Source organism: Octopus sinensis, linkage group LG2 (genome assembly GCF_006345805.1).
Source record: "Octopus sinensis linkage group LG2, ASM634580v1, whole genome shotgun sequence".
In the NCBI taxonomy this organism is placed as follows: Eukaryota; Metazoa; Mollusca; class Cephalopoda; order Octopoda; family Octopodidae; genus Octopus; species Octopus sinensis.
This window is the reverse complement of record NC_042998.1, coordinates 45,961,819-45,973,861: the sequence shown is the minus strand read 5'-3', so window position 1 is coordinate 45,973,861 and position 12,043 is coordinate 45,961,819. Positions and strand designations below refer to the sequence as shown.

The following is a 12,043-nucleotide window of genomic DNA, read 5'->3' as shown; positions in this document are numbered from 1 at the left end:
AGTGGGAGGTCATCTCTTGGATCCCACTCTAACCGAAGACTTAGTGGGGGTCAAGGGGGATATGGAATACTTGGAAGTGCTCCCCCTATGCCTGGTATGAATAATATGTGTTCTGGAATGAACAATATGGGTGGCGGCGGCGGAGGGGGTGGTGGTGGCATGGGCGGTGGTGGTGGTGGAATGGGCGGCGGTGGTGGCATGGGTGGTGGCGGTGGCATGGGTGGTGGTATGGGCGGTGTGGGTGGGGGGATGGGTGGTATGGGCAATATGGGTGGTGGCATGGGTGGAGGTATGAATATGTCACCCAACATGAATAATAACATGGGCATGGGGAATTACGGGGGTGGGATGATGTCTCCGAATTCTAACATGGGTATGGGAAATATGATGGGATCCGGTGGTGGGATGATGATGCAACAACAACAACAAAACATGGGGGTGCAACAACAAGCTATGCGAGAAACTCAGTTAGCTTTGGTCAATACATTACTGAAAGGTTCGATGATTGGTTCAGGTGGTAGAAGTAGAAATCTTCCTGATGGTGGAATGGGGCTGGGTATGTTGGGTTCTTCTGGGCCGTTACCTTCATTGCTGGATATCAAAACAAGTGGAATTAAACGACGTTCTGGATCTGATGGTATGTCAAACATCGTTAAAAGAATGAAGAAGGATTCTGATGTGAGTTTTCATTTTTATATTTTCTGTTATAGTTTAGCTGCATCACAAATACATTATTTTGCCCCATAATTTTGTCAGTCTGATATGATAACGTCGAGTTAAAGTTGTATTTTAAAAAAAAATGTTGTTTGAAGTCTAAAATAATTGTTTTGTGTAAGGTAGCTGATGGCTTTCTGATACTATTACTAAAATAATTTATTTGCTTACGAGATGAACATGTAACTTCATAGCTGTTCTCAAACATTTATGAATAGTTTGCTTATTGAATTTCTCACATGAAAAAAATAATTGGTTTTGGAAGAGTATGAGAATTTAGACTATTGTAAGAAATAAAGTTACTTTTCACAGAATAATTATTTGCAATTAATTACGTATGAAACAAATAATTGGTTTGAAAATAGTTTATTGGGTAAGAAGAGAGGTTTTTTTTTTTGTTAGAGAGAGAGATTAAACTAACCGCGTTGTAGTAATCTTAGGAACTCCTTTTATGAAAACTACTTGAATGATTTGTAATTGTTTATTACTATTTGTGAAGAAATCCTTCGTGCTTTTGTCAAATAATGTCTGCAAACCTTTGAGTTGAAAGGAAATGTTAAGATTTAAGATTGTCACAGTAGTTGCAGGAACTAATGACAACAAAGAAATATTAATTATTCTTAAATTGATGAAATGAGTGGAGCAAATTAAACAGGTTTTATTTCTCCTGAGTGGAAAAACATACCAGTTGTTTAACACCAAGCCAGCTATGATTGAATGTATCAAAGTTGCCTGACCTAGCAGATAGGCTGTTGGCTTTATGATCATTTGGTTTTTGTGCAAAGCATTTTGTTCCAGTCTCCCTCTGTTGAGTGGTGCTTCATAGACTATTTAGCCCAAATTCTTGTAAATAGAAAATGTTAATGGCACACTAGATGTAATGATGAGAATCAAAAGTGTGTTCTTGTCACAAACATTCCATTTTTTTTTGTCTTTCTCCCAGACATTTTAATATCTTATGTGCCCTTTTTTCTTTCTAAGATGGTAAGGAGTGATAAGCAAGCAAGACTGACTTTCTTGTTAGATGAAATCAGCACCAATTGTGTATTACAGTTAATTTAATAGACTGCCATATCTGTTTATTTCTCAGACCACTATAAAGAAATTTAAGTTGGAAAGTCATTATTTTTGACACAATAGCAATGAAAAATAGTAATTACTGTGAAAATGATTTTCTTATTGAAATGTTAAATCTTGACATCATACTGACTGCTCCTATACTTTTTCTGATTTTACAATATTAAACAATTTAGTTTCATAAAAAGTTACATAAGCAAGCATATTAAGAACTTAATTAATAGGTAGTTACTAAATAAATACTTTGCTTAATTATATATTAGTTTTTCATTTTAAACATTTGACTAAAAATATAAATTATTTCAGTCTTCCATTTGATTATATGTGCATTGCCATACAAACAGTGTTCATATAGCAATGCACTTTTTTAAAATTGTGCACATGCACACAACCAAGAACTCTATTCAATTGTTATTTTGAAATTTAAAAAAAAAAAATTAAAATAATAAATTAGTTGATAACATTAACCGAAACTGAGCCTTTAAAGAAAAGAAAACAATTTATATTATTGAGCTATATGTTACTGACATAAAATGTTATTGCTATAATTCTTTGCTTATTGTTTTAATTTCATAAATGGCATATTTTATTGCCTGTATCCTATTGAAAACGTGTTTTTTACAGATTTCCTGAGAGTTAGGGAATGATAAAAAAATATTATTTTTCTTCCATGAAATTCCTGTGAATTGTATTGAGCAAGAATAACATTTTTTTTTTCCTTTAGTTCATCTTTAAATCAGTACATTTGTCTGACTGAAATATGAAATACATAGAAAATGTTGCAAAAATTATACAGCCAAAGGATTATCCATATAAAATTTTCAAATGTTTTTGTGCTTTGTTTAAATTTATATATTTTTATTTGTAATTTGAATTATTTTTAGATGTTTGAAGGAATTGTTTGCCCTTATTTATTTTTCATTTGTAGAAATGTGGGGCTATTAAAACTATTAAACAAACCTGAAGATTATTTTGAACTTTTACATAAATCTATACAATTAAATTGATAACTGTTTTTCTCTCATCTGTATATTATGAATTTTTTGATAGTTGAAATGGCATGAAATATTCAATAGTTTTTTCCTCTATTTCAAATAAATGATATATATAAAGTATAAGTTTTATACTTCATGTAAAAAACAAAAAATTCTAATATTCCTATAAATTTATTTCAATATTTAGCTTATCTTTTTTTAGGTAATTTTTATATTTAAAATTTTTGAGAACATTTTGGAAAAAAAGTCATTTGTATGCCCCAAGAAATAGATCTAATTTAAATGAGTGAAGAACATACTGGAATTTAGAACAGCTTCTGTTTGTTGGTATCATGTAACCCAGTACAATTTGTCTCCTGGTTGGGTGGTTGCTAACATGACTGCACTTCCCCTGCACCCAGTTTACTGGATGAGGAAGTTGTGTGAACATCCCAGCAGGATTTAAAATAAATCTCATCAAAGGGCAGGAGAAGCTCTCAGAAAAGCTAACAACCAACTAAATCTTTAAAAGAGATAGGTGCTACTGAATTATTTGACTGTTGCTTTTCACCTCTGACCTACTTGGGGCTATAAATTTTGGATGTGTTGAATAAAATTGAAATGATAATTTTTTTTTGTGATAATTGATATTCCTAGCTTACTGCAGTAGAATTAAACAGAGCATATTTGGAATGTTATAGTAAGAGAGCTAGCTAGCATAAGTTGATTGTTAGAGGAAGTAGCCAAAATTTGGGCTTTAAAAAAAAGCTCTTAATTATTTAATGCTAATACAAATATTTAAATATGCACTCAAATACTTGTTTCTTTCCTACTATGTTAATAGACAACTAGTTATTTAGAATTCTGTATATAATAATTTAAGGCTTTATATAGTATTAAATGGAATTTATCATTAGGATAAGATTTCTGGAGACATAAAAATAAAGAAAATATTTTCTTCTTCCTTAAAACATCTTTATACTTCACTTAAAAAGATATTTTATATTTTTCGAAAATACTTATTGGAATAGCATTTCAAATACAAAGTTTGATTGCAGAAATTATCCAATTCTCTAAGAAGAAAGTTACATTTAAAAGTAATTTTGTTTCAAAATCTATTCTACATTGGCTGTGAAATATTAGGACCCTTCCAGATAAATAGTTCTATTTGTGCCTTACCAGTTTTGCCAGAGATTATCTAAAAACATGTTGAATAATAACCTCTATTATTAACTATTCATTTTGGAAAGTTAATGTTAAACAAGTTCTAAAATATGTGTATAAAACTCTATATTGTATATATGTTAGTTCTTGCATACAAACCGCTTATGCACCAAACACTTACAAACAATATTTAGTCAATTTCATCTTTTCTGTTTTTTTAATATTCTAGTTTTTTTTTTTTTTACATATAAAGTTTAATAAAATGTTATTTAAGGTAAGTTTTTCTAATGTCTGTTTACAAATAGTAATTTTCTAAAGATTATTATCAATCAACAAAATAGATATTTAAAAAAATATAAGAATCTTTTCAAACAGTTTAAAACAGTGTATTTTCAGTACATTATTTCAACTCACTCACATTTTTAATGAAAGGAAAATTGCCCAGCTTTCATTTACTTTATTTTCATTTTTTATGACAATCTTGTGTCATTACATTTTTATGACGCAATTTTCATTTCAAATAGAAACCAGAGAGAGCCACAAACGCAACTCTCCTTCTTGCTTTCATTTTTATCAGTCTTTCCAAAATTATAGGTTTCCTCCTACTTTCATAGATTGCATTTTCTCCTAATGATTGTGTTTATAAATGTGTGTGTCTGAACATTAGAAATATGTAAGACATGTATGTATGTGTTTGAATGTGTGTACATATGCATGCTTCAGATTTAATTCCTATCAAGTTGCTTTCATATTTTCAGTTGGTCTGAAAATATTGAATATCCAAAAAAATGAAAGAATAAAAAAATTATTTCCCAATATCCTTCCTTCCTTCTGCTCATATCTCAATAATTTCATTCTCAGTGATTCAACTCTGGCTGTTTCTTAAGTCAAGGATGTTACCAAGCAATGTAACATTGATTTTACCCACATTCAGATTGTTTTTTTCCAAATTTAAAAAATGCATTCATTGTTTCCATTGTTTCTGGTATGGAATATATTGAAGAAAAAAGAGAGAGAGAGAGTGAGAGAAGTTTAAAACAGCTCTCCTTTTGTTTTCAACTCATGACTGCATTTTTAAAATGCTATATCTCTCTGCTAGAGTTTCTCTGATTTGATAGCATTTCATCTTCAAATAAAAACTCCATCCTCTATTCATTGTTTTAGTGCAATGTGTTTTAACCTATCCACCATGTTCCCTTTCTATCTTTTTGTCTAATGGCTTATCTATGGCCGCTTTATTCAACCTTTTCTTAAGACGTTGGCCCCTTGTCATGGTTTCAGCGCTCCTCCAGAGGCAAAGACAGGATCATCCGCCCAAATGACAGGAGAAGGCCACAGGGAAGTACCCCTTCTACTAAAAAACGGGATCAACTCTACTCTCAAGGTCGTAAAGACCAATCTTCCAATAGAAGACAGCGTGATACTTCAGGTAAAGTAAATAAATGGTTTTTCCTGCTGGCGCCTGCATTGTTGGTCATTTTCCAATGAGCGGTCAGCTACAGATGAAATGTCACTAGCATGTTGTCTCCGCTGCTTCTCTACCTCTTTTTCTCCCACCCTATTACTATAATTCTCTCTTTCTTTCTCACTCTCTCACTCTGTTTTCTCTCTCTCTTTTTCTCTTCTGCATATCTCTTTGGCAAGTTTATTTTGGTCTGTTTACAGAGCATCCCACCCAATTTCCTATTGCTTCAAATGACACTCAGGAAGCAAAATGATTCAATTTCTGTATTTATTTCCTTCATTTTTCTTACAAGAGCATTTTATACTACCCAGATAATCATTGTCTTTCTACTACTAATTTGGATGGAAGGTGGGACAACTTTTTCTTGTCAAAATAATGTAATTTTAAGGTCATCACAAACTGAATTCTGGAAAGAAATGAAAAGCCATGGTGATGGTGTATTATTTATGCTTCCTTCCCTCCATGTCTTTACCAACATCTGCCTCCTTACATTTATTTAACTCATTTAAAGAAATTTTTTTCATAAATCTCTACCCAATTTTTTTTTTCCCACTTTTAATACAGTTTTCTAGATTAAAATCTTCACTACATGTTTTCTTTTTTTACCTACTTTTTTTAATGCTTTGGATTTAATTTTTTCGTTTTATAGCCAAACTGTTGTCACCTGGGTTTTTTTTCTTTTACTAAGATCCATTCTTTATTAAGGTCTGGTAGTAAACACCTAATGACAGACATCAACACAACTCATTGTCTTTCTTTTTACTTCAGTTTTGTAACTTGGCTTCATGGTAACATCAAGTTTTCACCATTTTAAAAATTTCTTATATATATATATATATAGAAAAAATACAGTAAAAAAAAGTTTCTTTTTTCACCTTTTCCATAGTATTTTAGTGTCCGTTCTAGTACACATGCTTGATAATGTTATCATTTCTCATCACCCCTTTGTCCATTTCTCATAACGTGGCAACTTGCAATTTTTATATACACTCATGTACACACAATACACTCGCTCACACAATGCAATCACACATAAGTATTTCCTATTAAGTTCTAAAATTTCTTTACAGATAAAACATAACCCTCTTCTTTCTAATTTTCATACTTCTTATATATAAAGAAGTATATACTGTGTTTTCTCCAAGGTTTGTATAGGTCAAAAGGCTTGATATTGCTTTGACAATACAACCATTGACATTTGCAGCTAAGAAAAAGATGGAAGATGATGATGAAGAAGAGGATGAGATGTATGATCCTGCCGAGCCAACTGATGATGAGGTATGTTTTTCTTTGTCTTATTTATAGGGGAGAGGGTTCTTAGCTGGTGGATGTTTAAACTCTTACAAAACATTTGACTTTATTAGAGATGATACATAATTAAGTTTATCAAATCATCTTGATGTGTTGAAAATATATCTGTTCAATATCAAAGTATATTGCATAAAAGTATGATATTTATGAATACTTATTGTTATTTAAAGCAAATATGTGAAGTGATTAATCCTTAGACAATAACTAAATTTTTCCATTGATAATTTTGGTAACTATGGTCTAAAATAATTTACTAAAGTTTTATGTTCTCAAATGAATGAAATTCTTAAATTATTCTCATCTAATAGATTTAGTTATATATGGGCACGTAAAAAGCACCCACTACACTCTCGGAGTGGTTGGCGTTAGGAAGGGCATCCAGCTGTAGAAACTGCCAGATCAAGATTGGAGCCTGGTGCAGCCATCTGGCTCGCCAGCCCTCAGTCAAAGTTGTCCAACCCATGCTAGCATGGAAAGCGGACGTTAAATGATGATATATATATAAATATATATATAATCATTGGGAAAATATCTAACCCTTCAGCATTCAGATTATTTCATCAAATGTAATGCTTATTTATTCACATTGTTTGGAATTAGTCATGTATTATCTTGTAGCTTCAAGATTTTACTGAAGTGATTGTTTCTTTTTAGAATGGCATAGGCTAGGTGTGAGAGGCCAAATCTAGCCGATTTGAATGTGAAACAGGTAGAATATTTGGGCTGGATATGACCAGTTTAAATTCTAGAGGGTTAAGTAAAAATGAACTTGATAAGGATTGCTTTAAACATTGTAACTTCCCATTTGATGTGAACTGTTCTTAAAGAACTTAAATCCCTAAAATATATCATTTTATTTTACACAAATTCATCAGAAAGTGTTTTAACATTTCTTCTAATGCATTCGTTGAAATAAATCCGTCAAATAAAATTCAGAACCTGTTATATACTATATATAGTAATTAGATATTTTTAAGTAATACTAACTTGCTGTTCCAAGAGCTGCTCTGTGAGGAATAGCTGCTAATAAACCGACCTTTCAAACAATGAACCATATCATCAAAATATATAATTTTATAAGGGTGCCTTCAATTTGTATAAGTGAGAGGGATACATTTATGAGTTCAGTACACTGCTCGGCCCTAACCTCTTTATGTATATATTTTGTTGTGAGAGGAAAAGAGACTACCTATAGTCCTTGGTGAGATTAATGCAGTTGATATTCACTTGGAATTTCATTAAGTCAGTGCTATTGGTACAAAATATGAGCAAGAAGGAATCTCAGGAAGCTGCCTTTCTGAGGAGGAAAGATTGAGAAAAAGTGTCTAGCATGAGAGGGTTTGGTGAGAGTGGTTAGACAATTTGGAATGACTGGTGGAAGAGAGGCGCTTTATCTCTAAGAAGTTGAAACATTGTTTAACATCAATTTATCCATGCTGGCTTGGGTGGGACGGTTCAACAGGAATCAAAAAACCAGAGGACCCTGCCTAACAACAATGTTCATTTTGGCAAAGGTTACTGTAGTTATGTCCTTCCTAATATCAATCACTTTACAGAGTGTAATGGTTTTTTTTTTCTGTTTTGAGGGGGCACCAGCACTAATGAGTTTACCAAGTTACTTGCAAAATAGGACCACCACCCAACTGATTTGGGGTGTAGTACTGAAGGAGGTCAAAAGGTTGAAGTATGAGAGATGAATATGAACAGGTGTCTTGCTTAATAAGACATACATGGCTTCACCAGCTGGAAAAGGAGAGAGGTGGTGGGGATGTATCCTTAAGGTACAAGGTGATTATAAAGAGAGAACAGGAATAGAAGAGCAGAATGGTTAGATATCTTTGGGCTTGTGGTTGTAGAGTTGATGATGTAAATCTTCAGCAATCGGTTTTTTTGTTTCATGTGGTCATGAATCTTGGGTAGTGGCTGAAAGTGTGTAATGAATACGGGCAGCTAAAATGGGGTACCTTCAAAGGGTTATTGGAATAACATTACTTGCTAAGGTGTGCAGCAAGTTGCTCCTGGTCAAGCCACTACTTCACATTGAGACATTAGAGCTTGTGGTTAGTGTTGACAGAAATGAACACAGGACAGACTAACCAGCAGGAGACCTAGTAGTAGATCACAAGCAAAATGATTGGATAATATCCATAAACTTCGTTGGTTTTGCTTTGGGATCCAAATGGAACATATACTGACAGGACCCTATGGAGAGTGTGTCCAAGCGTGTCTGCCCCCATGATTCTTATGCAAATGGTGAGGCTTGCTATTTGTTCAGTCGGGCAAACTGGTCCAAGCATAGATTGGAGCATAACACAGTGACATAATCTACTCTATTTGTAGTAATTTATATATATATGTGTAAAAGTGTTTCCATTATACACTTTCCATTATATATGAGAGAGATACTGATGTTTTTAAATGTATGATTCCAAACCTTTGACTATCAAATATATTTTTCAATAAGATACATTCTTTTCATTCAAGTTCCATTCATGTTAAGCTCCACCTAATCACACTTTCTTTATTTAGCATTAAAATAATTTATCCGTGGTCTACTTTTATTTTAACAGATACAATCCACTGAACACAGTAATGGTGGTTTAACAGTAACTGTTGATGGCAGTAGACGTTCAGTTACTGAAGACACTGCTAAGGTAACTACAGTTTAAATTTAATATCATGAATAATCACTTTAAAAAGTAGTTTTTCATTTAATTTGCTAAAATTTCAACTTTTTTGTTGTTGTTATTAATGGTAATTTGATTTTATAACATACTGGGTAGTAACTAAATGTTTTGTTACAAGCTCTCAGTCAATATCACTTTTATGCTTAAAATTTAAATCCTAGAAAATATAATTAGCATTCTTGTTAACCTTTTGTTAGAATTTTACTAACTTGTACTGAAGCAGTCATGTTCAATGCATTATCTAAGTCAATTTTTGTTTCTCTTCTAAAAAGCTTGCATAAAAATCTACAATTATACTAAATTTCTTATTCATTAGGCTTGTTGGGTAATCTTTTTTAACTTTTTTTTTTTAAGTTTAGAAATATTTTTGCTCTTTAATAAAATTGTTTGAAGTTGTAATTCTCTGATCTATCACTGTAGCATCTGTTTGGTTTTTTATGCTGGAATTTGTTTCCATCAGGATACTTTTTGGTAAAACTATATTTGTGTATCCTGTAGGCTAACTTTCAAGTATTTCAAGAATTCTGTTGTTTCCTTTTTTTTTTTTTTTTTTTTCCCCCTACTTAGAATATTTAGGATAGCAAACCCGTCAACACCTTAAATCAAGTATCCTCATAGTTTATCTTTATTCTGAAAGTATTGACTTTTGAGAATAACTCTAATCTTCTGTTTTTGTTTGGGCAACCTTTTTATTTTTTATTTCTTACTTAAAATTTTTATTTATTTTTTGTAAAGATATTGGCATCATGTTGAACAGTTGGTTACTGACTTCTCAGTTGTCCAGTAACTGCTGAGTCTGCTAAGTTATAGCAAAATTTGCAAAATAATTTGTGTACTCTCTGAAAAGGTCTCTCTTGAAATATAATTATCATAGCTCAACTCTACTCTGTATATGGCTTTATCTTATTTTACTAATTTTGTTTTGTATATCTATTTATTTAGTTATTTTTTCCAAAGCAGACAGTCATTAGTTTCCTCTTTTTTTCTTAAAGATTGTAGAATCTTGAATGTATGATAATGTAGCTTTACAATGCCTTTTGCTTGTGGCCTTTTCTTTGCTTGAAAAAATGAGGGTTGGTTAGTGTATTTTAAGACTGTTCATCTTATTGGATCTGTGCACAAACCTATACTATTAGTTTGGAGGAAAAATAAAACTGATTAGTATTCTTTTATTGGTTTCAGTCATTTGACTGTGGTCATACTGGGGTATTACTTTCTACAGTAGAGCTGATTATATTGACTACTTACTTATTTCATTAGCCTTGGGAGGATGAGAGGGAAAATTAATCAGTGTTATTAGCACAAGGTATTTTGTTCACACTATCACCTCTACTATCCACTACCAACATAACGGGATTAAAAATAAAAGTTTAGATTGTTTGAATAACAACAATTATTAATAGAAATAAAGCAACACTATTGTAAACAAAAGAAATTTTATTTCTATATTAGCTGTGCAAAATAACTTACATGGGCTCTCAATTGAGATGAAAAATTTATTCTTTCTTGTTTAGTGTATAGTATATTCAACCAACAATGATTATATTAAATGTGATAAAACAATGTAAACAAATTCCTTCGATACTGATCCATCATTTTAGTATGACGCATTCCTAAGTACATCTATGTCCTCTGCCACTCATCAAACTCTTTCAGCCATCATCTCTTTCACCATATCTGCATCAGAGACATGTATCTCCCCTCACCTTTCTCAGAATTGTCCTTTATGACTTCAATGCTCACAGCTCATCAACTCTCACTCTCATCCTGTGCTGATGCTGGTTATACAAAGGCTGCATTCCTTTGAAATCTTCAGCTCTTTACCTCAACTAGTTTCATGTTTCACCCCCCACACTCATTTCTGACTAAGAAACAGACACTCCAAATATCTTCAGTTTGTTTTTCACCTTCAAACTGAACTTCTACTGAACCATAACCATCAAGTCTTCTGACAACTACTGTGGAACTTTGTCATTTGGCTGGTGGGGAGGTCACCAATTCTACATTGATGCTTCTGGCTTTGCTTTTAAACCATCAAAAAAGTTAGGTTGGTGATTGATCCTTTTAGGTATCTCTCTACATTTCACAGACCACCATGACTCATAGCCTCAATTCTTGCAAGTGGTTTGCCCACAATTGCACTGCAGCAGTTCAGATAAAGACGCACTTGCAATGCTTTGTGAAAATCCTTCATCCTTACGTAATGGTTGGCTATAACACTGCACTGAACTTCTTTAAGGCTATCATCCAAAATGGAACGTTTGTCTTTGTGTATCACACAGTCTGTATACTCTCTTGTTTCCCAAACAGCTACTTTTTTTTTTCCTGTTTTCTCATTAAAAGGATATGTATTAAATTTGTAAAACCCTCTGAAACTCTGTTTCGCAGCCATAATGGTTTTGCGAGCAGTAATTCTTTGGAAAAAGCCTCCATATTCTTGCTTAGTTTATATCCAACTCTACATTCCACATTACTCCAAATTTATTGTTTCCCATTTCACCTGGCTCACATCACAGCACATAGATGTTTCAAACTAATAAGGCCAGCAGCCTGATACTGTCCCTTTCATTACCCTCAAACAATGCACCAAAGAGTTAAGCTAGTTTCTATTCTTGCAAAACTTTTCAATCTGTCTTTGTACAGGAATCTAT

The 12,043-nt window shown here is 32.5% G+C and overlaps 1 protein-coding gene across 3 annotated transcripts in view; it reads left to right on the top strand.

The window, feature by feature from the left end:
* Nucleotides 1-257: 257 nt before the first annotated feature.
* The window catches only part of LOC115224574 (glutamic acid-rich protein), a 33,086-nt gene continuing 21,300 nt past the window's right edge, over nucleotides 258-12,043 (top strand). For 2 of the 3 annotated variants that reach the window (XM_036512959.1, XM_029795503.2), the window contains exons 1-4: nucleotides 258-678; nucleotides 5,211-5,358; nucleotides 6,599-6,672; nucleotides 9,276-9,359. In XM_036512959.1, the coding sequence (XP_036368852.1) occupies nucleotides 259-678; nucleotides 5,211-5,358; nucleotides 6,599-6,672; nucleotides 9,276-9,359 (726 nt within the window). In that variant the 5' untranslated portion in view covers nucleotide 258. The remainder of the gene's footprint in view (nucleotides 679-5,210; nucleotides 5,359-6,598; nucleotides 6,673-9,275; nucleotides 9,360-12,043) is intronic. The other variant, XM_036512970.1, reaches the window with a different exon arrangement.